The following is a 12,864-nucleotide window of genomic DNA, read 5'->3' as shown; positions in this document are numbered from 1 at the left end:
GACTCAGGAAACAGGGCCATCTTACTGGCTGTGGAGGAATATGCTTCACTCACTGGTGATGATGGAGGCATATAGAGCGAGTCGTGGCCCTAGAAGTAAACAACGATTCTGGGAGGTCTGGGAACCATATGTGCAGGCCCTGTCTAGCAGAGCTCGTAGTTTACTGATGAATACTCTCACGTTGTAGTCTGGGGATTTGGGAAGGGGGGGGAAGGGGTATAAGATCATTCTGTGGGGGAGGATGATATGGAATGGGAGGGGGGGAGGGGGGAAGAGGGCTCCAAGTTGGAATGATTTGTGTAGGGTGGCTAAATTTGTATGGGTTAGGCTAGCCTCATATTGAAGTGCTGATGTATACGTGCTAATCATACATGAGTGTCATTTTCAGTGAACAAAGAGGAAGGGAATTGTCAATACTTGGAGAGGGGGGGGAGGAAATTAAAAGATATTGATGTTATGGAACTAGTTAAAGATTGTTATGGTTTTATGATGACAATGTATATGTGCCTTCGTATTTGCTGTATTATTATTATCGTCAATAAAATAGATTTAAACATAAATGAATTCTTTGCTTCGGTCTTCACCGAGGAAGGTTTGGGAGTGGTACTGGTGCCAAAAATGGTATTCGAAGCTGACGAGTCGGAGAAACTTAATGAATTCTCTGTAAACCTGGAGGATGTAATGGAGCAGTTCTACAAACTGAAGAGTAGCAAATCTCCTGGACCGGATGCTATTCATCCCAGAGTACTGATAGAACTGAAAAATGAGCTTGCGGAGCTATTGTTAGAAATATGTAATTTATCCTTAAAATCGAGTGTGGTACCGGAAGACTGGAGGGTGGCCAATATAATGCCGATTTTTAAAAAAGGTTCTAGAGGAGATCTGGGAAATTATAGACCAGTGAGTCTGACGTCGGTGCCGGGCAAAATGGTAGAGACTATTATTAAGAACAAAATTACAGAGCATATTCAAAAGCATGGATTAATGAGACAAAGTCAACATGGATTTAGTGAAGGGAAATCTTGCCTCACCAATCTACTACATTTCTTTGAAGAGGTGAACAAACATGTGGATAAAGGGGAGCCGGTTGATATTGTGTATCTGGATTTTCAGAAGGCATTTGACAAAGTACCTCATGAAAGACTTCAGAGGAAATTGGAGAGTCATGGGATAGGAGGTAGTGTTCTATTGTGGATTAAAAACTGGTTAAAAGATAGAAAACAAAGAGTACGGTTAAATGGTCAGTATTCTCAATGGAGAAGGGTAGTTAGTGGGGTTCCCCAGGGCTCTGTGCTGGGACAGCTGCTTTTTAACATATTTATAAATGACCTAGAGATGGAAGTAACTAGTGAGGTAATTCAATTTGCTGATGACACAAAGTTATTCAAAGTGGTTAAATCGCGGGAGGATTGTGAAAAATTACAAGAGGACCTTATGAGACTGGGAGGCTGGGCGTCTAAATGGCAGATGACGTTTAATGTGAGCAAGTGCAAAGTGATGCATGTGGGAAAGAGGAACCCAAATTATAGCTACGTCCTGCAAGGTTCCACATTAGGAGTCACGGACCAAGAAAGGGATCTAGGTGTCATCGTTGATGATACGTTGAAACCTTCTACTTAGTGTGCTGCTGTGGCTAAGAAAGCAAATAGAATGTTAGGTATTATTAGGAAAGGAATGGAAAACAAAAATGAGGATGTTATAATGCCTTTGTATCGCTCCATGGTGCGACTGCACCTCAAATATTGTGTTCAATTCTGGTCGCTGTATCTCAAAAAAAGATATAGTAGAATTAGAAAAGGTGCAGAGAAGGGCGACAAAAATTATAAAGGGGATGGGACGACTTCCCTATGAGGAAAGGCTAAAGCGGCTAGGGGAGATATGATAGAGGTCTATAAAATAATGAGTGGAGTTGAACGGGTAGATGTGAAGCGTCTGTTTACGCTTTCCAAAAATACTAGGACTAGGGGGCATGTGATGAAGCTACAATGTAGTAAATTTAAAACGAATCAGAGAAAATTTTTCTTCACCCAACGCATAATTAAACTGTAGTTAAACTCTGGAATTCGTTGCCAGAGAATGTGGTAAAGGCGGTTAGCTTAGCAGAGTTTTAAAAAGGTTTGTACGACTTCCTAAAGGAAAGTCCAAAGAACGTTATTAAATGGACTTGGGGAAAATCCACTATTTTTGGGATAAGCACTATAAAATGTTTTGTACTTTTTTGGGATCTTGCCAGGTATTTGTGATCTGGATTGGCCACTGTTAGAAACAGGATGCTGGGCTTGATGGACCTTTGGTCTTTCCCAGTATGGCAATACTTACGTACTTATGTAGAAAGTCCTTGATCTCGCTAGTCAGCATCCACATTCGGCTCCATTGGATGACATCACCCAGCTGTGAGAATACGACAGTCTGCTTGTCCTCGGAGAAATAATAATACAAGTACTAGGTATTCTACAAATACCAATACGTTTGTTTAATATTAATTACAATGAATTTTTACTAGCCATTTCTGGGATATCTCATACTCAAATAATCATAATAAAATAGAATTCATACCTTTTTAAGTTTTGGGGAAAAATCCATTTTACATTTTTTATGAAAACTCATATAATCAGTTTTGGATCTGATGTCTACTGGTAAAATGTTGCAAAGTCTTGCCACCTCAAAAGAGAAAAATAAGACAAACATTCATTTAAATTTTAAATCTCTTTGCCAATGGAAAAGTACTAATTGATCTCCATTGTACAATATTTTATGTGATGGGGGAAAGATTAATAATTGATAAATATCAGGTAGAGCTAAACTATGGATTATATACTAAACAATAAAATGCACATTTTGAAGATCCGAGTGCGCTTCTATCAATAACCAGAGTAACATTTGCCTGTTCAGACTTCCAGGTACCACATAATAGTCGAGCTGTGGTGTTTTGTAGTGTTTCCAGTTGCTTTTTAAAAATTTCTCAGAACACCTAACTTTTACACCTAACCAGTTGTAAAAGGATAAATGCTTGAATGTTCATTTTTAATTATTCAAATTAACCATCCTGTTTACAAAGCCATTCTAGCAGCTGCTGGTGCGCTAATTCCAAATTAACCCATTCACTTTAAATGGGTTGTGTCGGCATTGCTGCATGGCTTTTGTAAACAGGGAGGAAAGTATTCTCAGATCAGACAAAATCTGTCAATTTCCAAAATACTTTTTTTATCTGTAAATTAAGATGGGTATCAAATCATAGACCTAAATCTAAGGGGGAATGGGATTTGATATACCACCTTTCTGTGGTTACTATCTAAGCAGTTACTAAGCACCTTTAAGGAAGATACATGAGAAAGTGTTCTGCCAATAAGGACCAGACTGCTACCTAGTGACAAAATAGTTGAAGATCTCAACTATAATAAATTTGTTTTATCTAAATTTATTTCAGAAAATGAGTAAAAGCCCAATTTTCCATGATATTAATAGCATATTTATCTAAGCTAACATTTAAATGAGTTGGTTCCCTTCCAAAAGAGCTCATCACTATATTGAAAAGAATTGGGGATAATGGAGCGGCTTGGGGAAATCCATACCATTTTCACCCTGTAAGTTCTACTTGACAGAAAACTCAAGCCAATTAAGTTCTTTCCCTGATATGTCCATGTCACTTAGGGAGCGAAATAAATGTCGAGTTTTAGTGTGTATTGGTTTAAAAGTAGTGGGATCCCATGACTTAGTTGCAGATTTAGTATAGGTCCCAAAACAGGTGATATTTTAGAGGCACATTGAATAAGCCATGGGAGTGGCATTGAGAATTATGGGTAATGGTGACTGGGAAGGGGATTGGAATGAAAGGGTGGCCTGTCCAACTTTGTGGAAGTCAATACATACTAATGTTGAACTTCTCTAATTAGATTCACTCCTGGTTTCTGCAGGCATGTTTATTCTGCTGCTGACATTTTTTGCTGTCCTTCACTGTTGGCCGAATGCCTTTGCAGAGATGCTGCGCTTTGGTGACAGAATGTTCTACAAGGTAAGCAACTGAGTGACTCCTTACTCAAGGAAGGAAGGAAGGAAACAGCTGTGCTTCTGATACTTATTTTATTACTTAGAATGCAAGAGTTACCCTATTTAAGCCTTTTTGTGTTTCTGACAAGGCTTTCTGACCTAAATTAAATTGTTAGAACACTGATTCTCCAAATATAAACGTAAGCATCAAAAATAAGGGATGAAAAAGCCTCCGGAAGATCCCAACTAATAGCTGGTAGAGCAGAACTTCATCATCGGCTGAAAAGACATCCCAAACAGTGGAATCGTTTATTGAAGTATCTAGTATTTAGTGATAGAATTTAAACAAATACTAAAATGTACTTAGCTGCGTCATCTCTCCCAGCTCATACAGAAAAACAGAACCGTGACTGATGATGGCCAGTGTTTCGATTAGCTGCATTAGGGTCAGCAAGTCATTAATTTAATTATTACTCTGTTCAACCATGGGAGACTTGCTGATCCTGATGCAGCTAATCGAAACGCTGGCCTTCATCGGTCACGGTCTGTTTTTCTGTCTGAGCTGGGAGAAACAGACGATGCAATTAAGTACATTTTAATATCTGAAGTTTAAATTCTATGATTACTAGATACTTCAATAAAAGATTCCACTGTTTGGGAGGGTTTTTTTTCAGTCGATGATGAAGAAGTCCCGCTCAAGGCTTTTTCCTTCCTTATTTTTTATGCTTACATTTATATTTGGAGAACCAATGTTATATTTTTTTGTTGAAGACATAATTGGGTTCCCTTCCCGGTTTTTTATTTTGTAGTTTATTTCTAAATTCAATTGTCTCATTGCAGCCCCTAACAGCTCCCTACTGGCAGTTCCCATTTTGCTTTCTCACTGTGTAAAGTCTGCAATATCATTGTAAGGTGACCGGGTGACACTGTTACGTTTCAGTTTAGCTAAAAGAGGAAATATTTTCTTTTACCACTTGCCTTCTGCAAAATGTGTTGATTTTTTTTCCATTCAGTTAATGTTCTTGCTGATCTCTCACTGAGGATTTGCTAGTCTCTTCTCCCCTCATGCTCTAGCAAGATGAAAATCCCTATAAAGTTTTGTTTCAACTTCCTGCTACATGTTGTTCATCAGTAGATTGGAACAAACTTACTCTAACATTATCCCTTTTATTTGTGATAGGTCTTGATAGGCTACATTGGATTATCTCATATATTTCTAATACTTGTCACAACATCTCTAAATGAGGATATTTACTTCCAGTCACTGAGGGCTACAAAACGTGATATAATAAATATTAATCACATAAATTTCCATATTATTGGCAAAAGAACCAGGTTCATTTACATATTTTGTCCATCCTGAAAACCTAAGCAGGTTGTGACTCTAAGGATCATGAAGCGAAGATACTTACTTGTAACAGATATTCTCTTAGGACAGCAGTCTTTATATTCTCACAAGTGGGTGATGCCGATCCATGTTACCCAGTCCGGCATTTGGCATGTAAAATAAGAGCTTTGTGGAGCATGAGCCGCAATCTACCACGCATGCGTGCGTGAGTGCCTTCCTGCCCATCACGCGAACACGGTCTCCTCAGTTTAATACTATAATAAAAAATAAAGTAAAAGGAGACAACTCTAAGGTGAGGTGGGAGGGATTGTGAGAATATAAAGTCTGCTGTCCTCGGAGAATACCTGATACAGGTAAGTATCTTCGCTTTCTCTGAGGACAAACAGGCTTCTATATTCTCACAAGTGGGGAATCCCTAGCATCCCGATTCATGAAAAACAACAAACATTGTTAAATTGGGCCTCGCAACCATGAGGATATAACACAGATTAACCTGAAAACTATATACAACTAGTAAAAAAGGCCTGTTTTGTTATAGCAAGGCAATCCCTCACCCTCCCTCTCTGTCTTACTCTGTCCCCTCTGAGTTCCAGACCCCCCCCTCTCTCTCTCAGTTCAAGGCCACCCTCCCACCTTCCTCTCAGTTCAAGGCCACCCTCCCTCCCAGTTCAAGAACTCCCTTCTTCCCTCCCTCCCAGTTCAAGGACTCCCTCCCTCCCAGTTCAAGGCCACCCTCCCTCCCAGTTCAAGGCCTCCCAGCCTCCCACCCACCCAGTTCAATGCCCCCTCACGCCCCTCCCACCGAGTTCCAGACTCCCCCCCTCCGATTTCAACACCCCCCTCCGCATTATGGACCCCTGGACCCCCCCTCCGCTACCCTGTCGACCCCCTCCCCTTCCCGCCAATAACTGTCCCCTGCCACCGCCACGTACCTGTGCTGACAGGGGACCCCAACCCCCAACAGCCGAAGTTCTGTTCTCATCTGCGTCGGCGTTGCTTGTTGAATGATCATCTTTTCAAGTTTCTGTGCGTGCGTCTGACGTCAGACGCACGCACAGAAACTTGAACAGATGATCATTCACCAAGCAACTCCGCGAAGCCGAGAATAGGACTTTGGCTGTCGGGGGTTGGGGCCACCCGTCAGCACAGGTATGCGACAACGGCGGGGGAGTGTTTTCGTCAGGAAGGGGGGGTCACCAGGGTCGCGGCAGGGGGGGTTGGGGTCCGTAACACGGATGGGGGGGTGTTGAAATCGGACGGAGGGCGGAGTCTGGAACTCAGTGGGAGGGGCGTGAGGGGGATCACGTCACTGATGGTGCCTAGCAGACCACGGGAGCCACGGTCCCAGGCAGGATCGAACGTTGGAGGTGAGAATTATTATATAGGATCTGAATGAGAGTGCAGCCTGGAACATAATAAAATGGGCCTAGGAGGGTGGAGTTGGATTCTAGACCCCAAACAGATTCTGCAACACTGTCTGCCTGAGCCAACTGTTGCGTCGGATATCCTGCTCAAGGCAGTAGTGTGAAGTGAATGTGTGGACTGAAGACCACGTCGCAGCCTTGCAAATTTCTTCAATGGAGGCTGACCTCAAATGGGCTACCGACGCAGCCATTGCTCTGACATTATGAGCTGTGACATGACCCTCCAAGGCCAGCCCAGCCTGGGCATAAGTGAAGGAAATGCAATCTCTCAGCCATGTTGTGTTTCCCGATGGCGGCCCACATCCTGTTGGGATCAAAAGAAATAAAAAGCTGGGAGGACTGTCTGTGAGACCTTGTCCGCTCCATGTAGTAGGCCAATGCTCTCTTGCAATCCAAGCTGTGTGTCACGACTGTGGCCATGCCCATATATCTAGACCTATTTTTTCTCCGTAATCTGGCTGTGTGACATTTCAAGACTGCCTTTTACCTGCATAGTGGTTTCTGCTATTGGTGTTCCTGCTATTCAAGCCTCAGTCCAAGTTGTGACATCATCAGGAAGTCCTTTATTTGCACCTTGGAACTTTCATGCCTTGCCTTTGCAAAAGGTCTGGTTTACCTTTTTCTTCATATAGTGTTGTTGTTTGATTCTGAGTGAACTGGTCTTCTTGTTAACTGTGCCTCAGGGCACAGCCCTGAGCTGTTTTTGTGGATCTTGTTTGAACCTGAATGGATTACTTTTCTGTTAGCTGTGCTTCCAAGCACAGCCCTGTACTGTTTCTTTATGTGTGTGGTTCTTGTTTGAACCTGAGTGATTACTTTGCTGTTAGCTATGCTCCCTGGCACAGCCCCTTGTGGTTTCTGGATGTAGTTCTTGTTTGTACCTGTGTGAATTACTTTTCTATGTTTAAATCTGAGTGGCTGTGTGGCACAGTCCTGAGTGTTCCTATGAGTGGCTTCCCTTTATTCTTGAGTGCCATGTGGCACAGCCTTGAGTGTTACTATGAGTGGCTTCCCTTTATCCTTGAGTGCCATATGGCACAGCCTTGAGTGTTCCTATGAGTGGCTTCCCTTTATCCTTGAGTGCCGTGTGACACAGCCTGAGTGGCTTCCCTTTATCCTGAGTGCTTCTATGAGTGGCTTCCCTTTACTCTTTGAGTGGCCATGAGGCCTAGCCTCGAGTTGCTTCTTTGTGTGATTCCCCTTTACCTTGGTATGGTCGCGTGGCCTTGTCTTGAGTTGCTTCTTTGGGTGTTTTCCCTTTGCCTTGCCTTGAGTTGCTTCTTTGGGTGTTTTCCCTTTACCTTAGAATGGCCTAGTGGCGTTGCCTTGAGTTGCTTCTTTGGGTGTTTTCCCTTTACCTTAGAGTGGCCGAGTGGCCCTGCCTTGAGTTGCCTCTCTGTATGCTTTCTGTCTTAGTCCTCTCTGTGAAGTTTCTATTTGAGTTTAAGTGGATGGCTCTTCCATTTAGCTGTGGCTATTAGCACAGCCCTGAGCTTCCTCTCTGTCTGGTTTCTGTTTGAGTGGGCGGGTCTACAGTTTAGCTGTGGCAACTAGCACAGCCCTGAGCTGCCTCTCTGTGTGGCATGAGTGGACTGCTCTTCCTTTTAGCTGGGACTACTAGCACAGTCCTGAGCTACCTCTCTATGTGATTTCTGAGTTAGTTAGGACTGCTCTTCTGTATAGCTGTGGTTCTAAGCACAGCCCTGTGTGAATTCCCTTTAACCTTTTACTTGTTGATTCTACTATGTGAGCCTGTGTGGGGTTGTCTTTTCCCCTTCAGTTACTTTGTGCCTGTGTGTATGGTCTTTTGACCTCTTGTTTATGGCTCTGTTTTGCCCAGCGTGTGTGCACTGCTTGGTTAGTATTTGCTTAGGGGATTCCATTCTGTTTCTTTCCCCTTTCTTTCTGTTTGGTTTCCAGTTCGGCCTTCGGCCTGTATGAGTGTCCTTCCTGTTGTTCCTGGTTCCTGCTATAGTCAAGCTCCGTTCCTGGTTTTTGCTTCAGCCAGGTTCTGTTTCTACCTTGCCTTGAGTGTGCACTGCTTATTTGCCAGGTCTTGTGTCTTGTCTGGATTCTGTGTCTGGCTCACCTCTGCTTTGTGCCTGTGCCATCTCAGAGGACTTGTCTCCTGCAGCCCTGGCTGCAGTCCAAGGGCTTACCACCCCTGAATCCATGACAGTGTGCAAGCCGCTTTCGCCAAGATAGGCATGAGGACAGGGAAAGAATGTTGGCAAGACAATTGACTGGTTCGGATGGAATTCCGACACTGCCTTTGGCAGAAACTTAGGGTACGTACAGAGGACTACTCTGTTGTGAATGAAACTTAGTATAAGGTGCATCCACCTCTAAGGTCTGAAGCTCACTGACCCTTTGAGCTGAAGTAACAGCCACCAAGAAAATGACCTTCCAGGTCAAGTACTTCAGATGGCATTCAGTGGCTCAAAAGGAGCTTTCATCAGCTGGGTGAGAATGATGTTGAGATCCCATGACACTGGTGGAGGTTTGACAGGGGGGCTTTGACAAAATCAGACCTCTCACGAAGCAAACAACTGGAGACTGTCCACAGACGGGCTTACCTTCTACATGTTGATGATAAGCACTAATTGCACTAGTGTAGAAGATATTCAAGCAGGGTCTGTGTAGGGCAAGTGAGGGGAACTAGGACGTTGCTCTCAAACCACATGGCAAACCTCCACCATTTAAAAGAATAACACTTCTTAGTGGAATCTTTCCTGGAAGCCAGAAAATTCTAGGCTCTCAACATACAAGCTGTAAGAGGCAGAGAATGGAGATTGGGACGTAGAAGTGACCCCTTGTTCTATGTGATGAGGATCAGAAAACACTCCAATCCCCATGGTTCTTCAGAGGATAATTCCAGAAGAAGAGGGAACCATAGCTGCCGCGGCCAGTATGGCATGATCAGAATCACGGTTCCGCGGTCCTGCCTGAGTTTCAACAAAGTTCTTCCCACTACAGTTATTGGAGAATACGCATACAAAAGACCTGTCTACCAATAGAGGAGGAAGGTATCTGACAATAGTCTGTCGTGAGCCTGAAGCCTGGAACAGAATTGAGGGAGCTTATGATTGACCTGAGTGGCAAAATGATCCACAGAGGGGGTGCCCAATGCTCAGAAGACCTTGCGGGCTATGCTCATAATGAGAGACCACTTCTGAGGTTGCATTATCCTGCTCAGTCTGTCGGCCAGGACATTGTTTTTGCCTGCCAGATAAGTGGCTTGAAGGAACACACCATGTTGGTGAGCCCAGTGTCACATCTGGACGGTCTCCTGACAGAGGGTGTGATCTGGTGCCCCCCTGCTTGTTGGTGGTGTTATAATACATTGCATCCTTATTGCCTGTTTAAATGAGAACAATTTGGTGAGAGCCGATCTCTGAAAGCCTTTAGAGCATTCCAGATTTCCCAAAGCTCCAGGAGGTTATCTGAAGATTTGTTTCCTGGGAGGACCAAGCACTTTGAGTGTGACGCCCACCTACATGAGCCCCCCCCCCCCCCCCCACATCCCAGGAGAGATGCATCCATCATCAGCACTTCTTGTGGCTGAGGAATTTGGAATGGAAGTCCTGGATTAAATTGTCCACCAGTGAAGAGAGCGTTCAAGCTCAGGGAACACTTGGATGACATCTTCTAGATTCCCCGTGGCTTGATACCCTGGGAAGCCAGGGTCCATTGAGCTGATCTCATATGAAGGCATGTCACGAGTGTAACATACACTATGGAAGCCATGTGGCCCAACAATCTCAACATCTGCTTAGCTGTGACCCGCTGAGAGACACAAACCTTGGATGCACGTAAGACAAGATTGTCCGCTCTCGTCTCCAGGAGGTAGGCTCGAACCCTCTGTGTGTCGAGCAGGACTCCTATGAACTCCCATTGCTGGACAGGGCAGAGATGGGACTTAGGGTTTTTAAAACAAACCCTAGTAGCTACATCACCCAAATAGTTATCCACATGGACTCCTGAGTACCCTCTTCTGAGTGCTCTTTTCCAGACAATCGTCGAGATATGGGAACACATGGACTCCCAGTCTGCGTAGTGATGCTGCAACTAACACTAGACACTTGGAGAAGATACTGGGAGCTGACACAAGGTCAAAAGGCAACACGTGGTACTAAAAGTGATGTGTTCCCAGCCGAAACCGAAGATACTTCCGGTGGGCTGGAAGTATCGGGATGTGAGTATATGCATCCTTTAAGTCCAGAGAGCATAGCCAATTGTTTTTCTGAATCATTGGGAGAAGAATGCCCAGGGAAACCATCCTGACCTTTTCTCGGACTAGGAATTTGTTCAGGTCTGTTAGGTCTACAATGGGATGCATCCCCCCGGTCTTCTTCTGTACAAGGAAGTACCTGGAATAGAATCCCTGCCCTTCTTCCCCTGGTGGAATGGCTTCGACCTCATGGGCCTTCAGAAGGGCTAAGAGTTCCTTTGCAAGTACCTGCCTGTGCTAAGAGCTGAATGAATGAGCTCTCGGTGGGCAATTTGGAGGTTTTAGATGTTAATTGAGGGCGTATCCAAGATGGACTATTTGAAGAACCCACCGGTTGGAGGTTATAAGAGTCACCTTTGATGAAAAAATTTGGGCCTCCCCCGACTGGCAAGTTGTCTGGGATGAACACGTTTACAGCGGCTATGCTCTGCTGGAGCCAGTCAAAAGCTCATCCTTTGCTTTGACTGGGGAGCAGAAGGGGCCTTAGGCGCACACTGTTGACATGAGAGCACACTGGGGCTGAACCTGAATAGGCTGGTAAGCCAATGAGTTGTACCTACGCCTAGAATAGTAGTAGGAACTCCTCCTTGGCTTGCCAAAATTCCTCTTAGCTGAGGAGGTTGATCCAGAAGGCACACAGCGGGAGAGAGAAGAGATAGTATCGATGTGTTTTTGATTTGGTCAGTGACCTCTTCAACCTTCTCTCCAAAAGTTTATCCCCCCAGTAAGGGGCATCCGCAAATCTCTGCTCAACAGAATGTTCCAAGTCAGAAACATGCAGCCATGAGAGTCTGTGCATTGCTTTACTTTGAGCAGATATCCTGGATGTCACATCAAAAGTGTTGTAAGTGCCCCTGGCCAAAAACTTTCAACATGCCTTCTGCTACTTGACTAAGTGGCGAAAAGGCTTGGCCTACTCTGGAGGGAGCATGTGAACCAAATCCAACAGCTGGCACATTGAGTTCCGCAAGTAAGTGCTCATGAAGAGCTGTAAGATTGTATACGTGAAATGAGCTTTGAAGCCTGGTACATCTTCCTCCCAAAAGAATCCCTGGGGGCACAAAGGCATAGTCCCTGTAACTCCTGACTCTTTTGAGAGCGGATTCCACCACCATGGAATTGTGAAGCAACTGAGGCCTATCAAAACCAGGCACACTGTGGAGCCAGTACTAGGTGTCAGTCTTCTTGGGTATGACAGGGACTGACAGAGGAGACTCCCAGTTCCTGACAAGGACTTCCCTGAGGACCTTGTGGAGAGGGCCAGTCAAAGCCTCCTTAAGAGAAGATACATAGTCCATGACCTTGAGCATCTTGGCCCTGGGCTCATCCTCCACTTCCAAAGAAAATGGAATAGCATCAGCCATTTCCTTTACAAAAGATGGAAATGAAAGGCTCTCCGGAGGAGATTTTCTCCTTTTGAAGTGGACAGGAGGGTTCAGAAAGCATTCCATAAGACTAGTTTGAGGAAAAGGTCCTGGGATCCTCCTCTGAATTCCATGATCACTCTTCTTCGGTGTCAGATAATATCTCGCGATGGGATTGTGGAGACCGAACCACCATGTCCTCGAGAGTGGCATCGAGAAGTCAACTCCCATCTCGACTCTAACGAAGCTTCCTCCACCGGCGTTGAGGGAGTGCTGGCTTGGGTGACACTTGGGTGGCAGTTGACACCGGTGCTGCAAGCAGCGCTGGTATCAGAGGCCGCACCGCAGGGTGAGAGCCAAGTGAGGCCGCAACAGAACTACTACTACTACTACTATTTAGCATTTCTATAGCGCTACAAGGCATACGCAGCGCTGCACAAACATAGAAGAAAGACAGTCCCTGCTCAAAGAGCTTACAATCTAATAGACAAAAAATAAATAAAGTAATCA

At 44.6% G+C, this 12,864-nt stretch overlaps 1 protein-coding gene across 1 annotated transcript in view; it reads left to right on the top strand.

Moving 5' to 3' along the window:
* Positions 1 to 12,864, top strand: part of LOC115466732 (sterol O-acyltransferase 2-like) — a 347,349-nt gene that overhangs the window by 243,705 nt on the left and 90,780 nt on the right. Inside the window, exon 12 of the mRNA XM_030198190.1 lies at positions 3,915 to 4,012. Coding sequence (XP_030054050.1) covers positions 3,915 to 4,012 — 98 coding nt within the window. The remainder of the gene's footprint in view (positions 1 to 3,914; positions 4,013 to 12,864) is intronic.

This window comes from Microcaecilia unicolor, chromosome 3 (genome assembly GCF_901765095.1).
Source record: "Microcaecilia unicolor chromosome 3, aMicUni1.1, whole genome shotgun sequence".
NCBI lineage: Eukaryota > Metazoa > Chordata > Amphibia > Gymnophiona > Siphonopidae > Microcaecilia > Microcaecilia unicolor.
The sequence above is the reverse complement of the archived record's forward strand: the minus strand, read 5'-3'. Positions and strand labels throughout refer to the sequence as shown.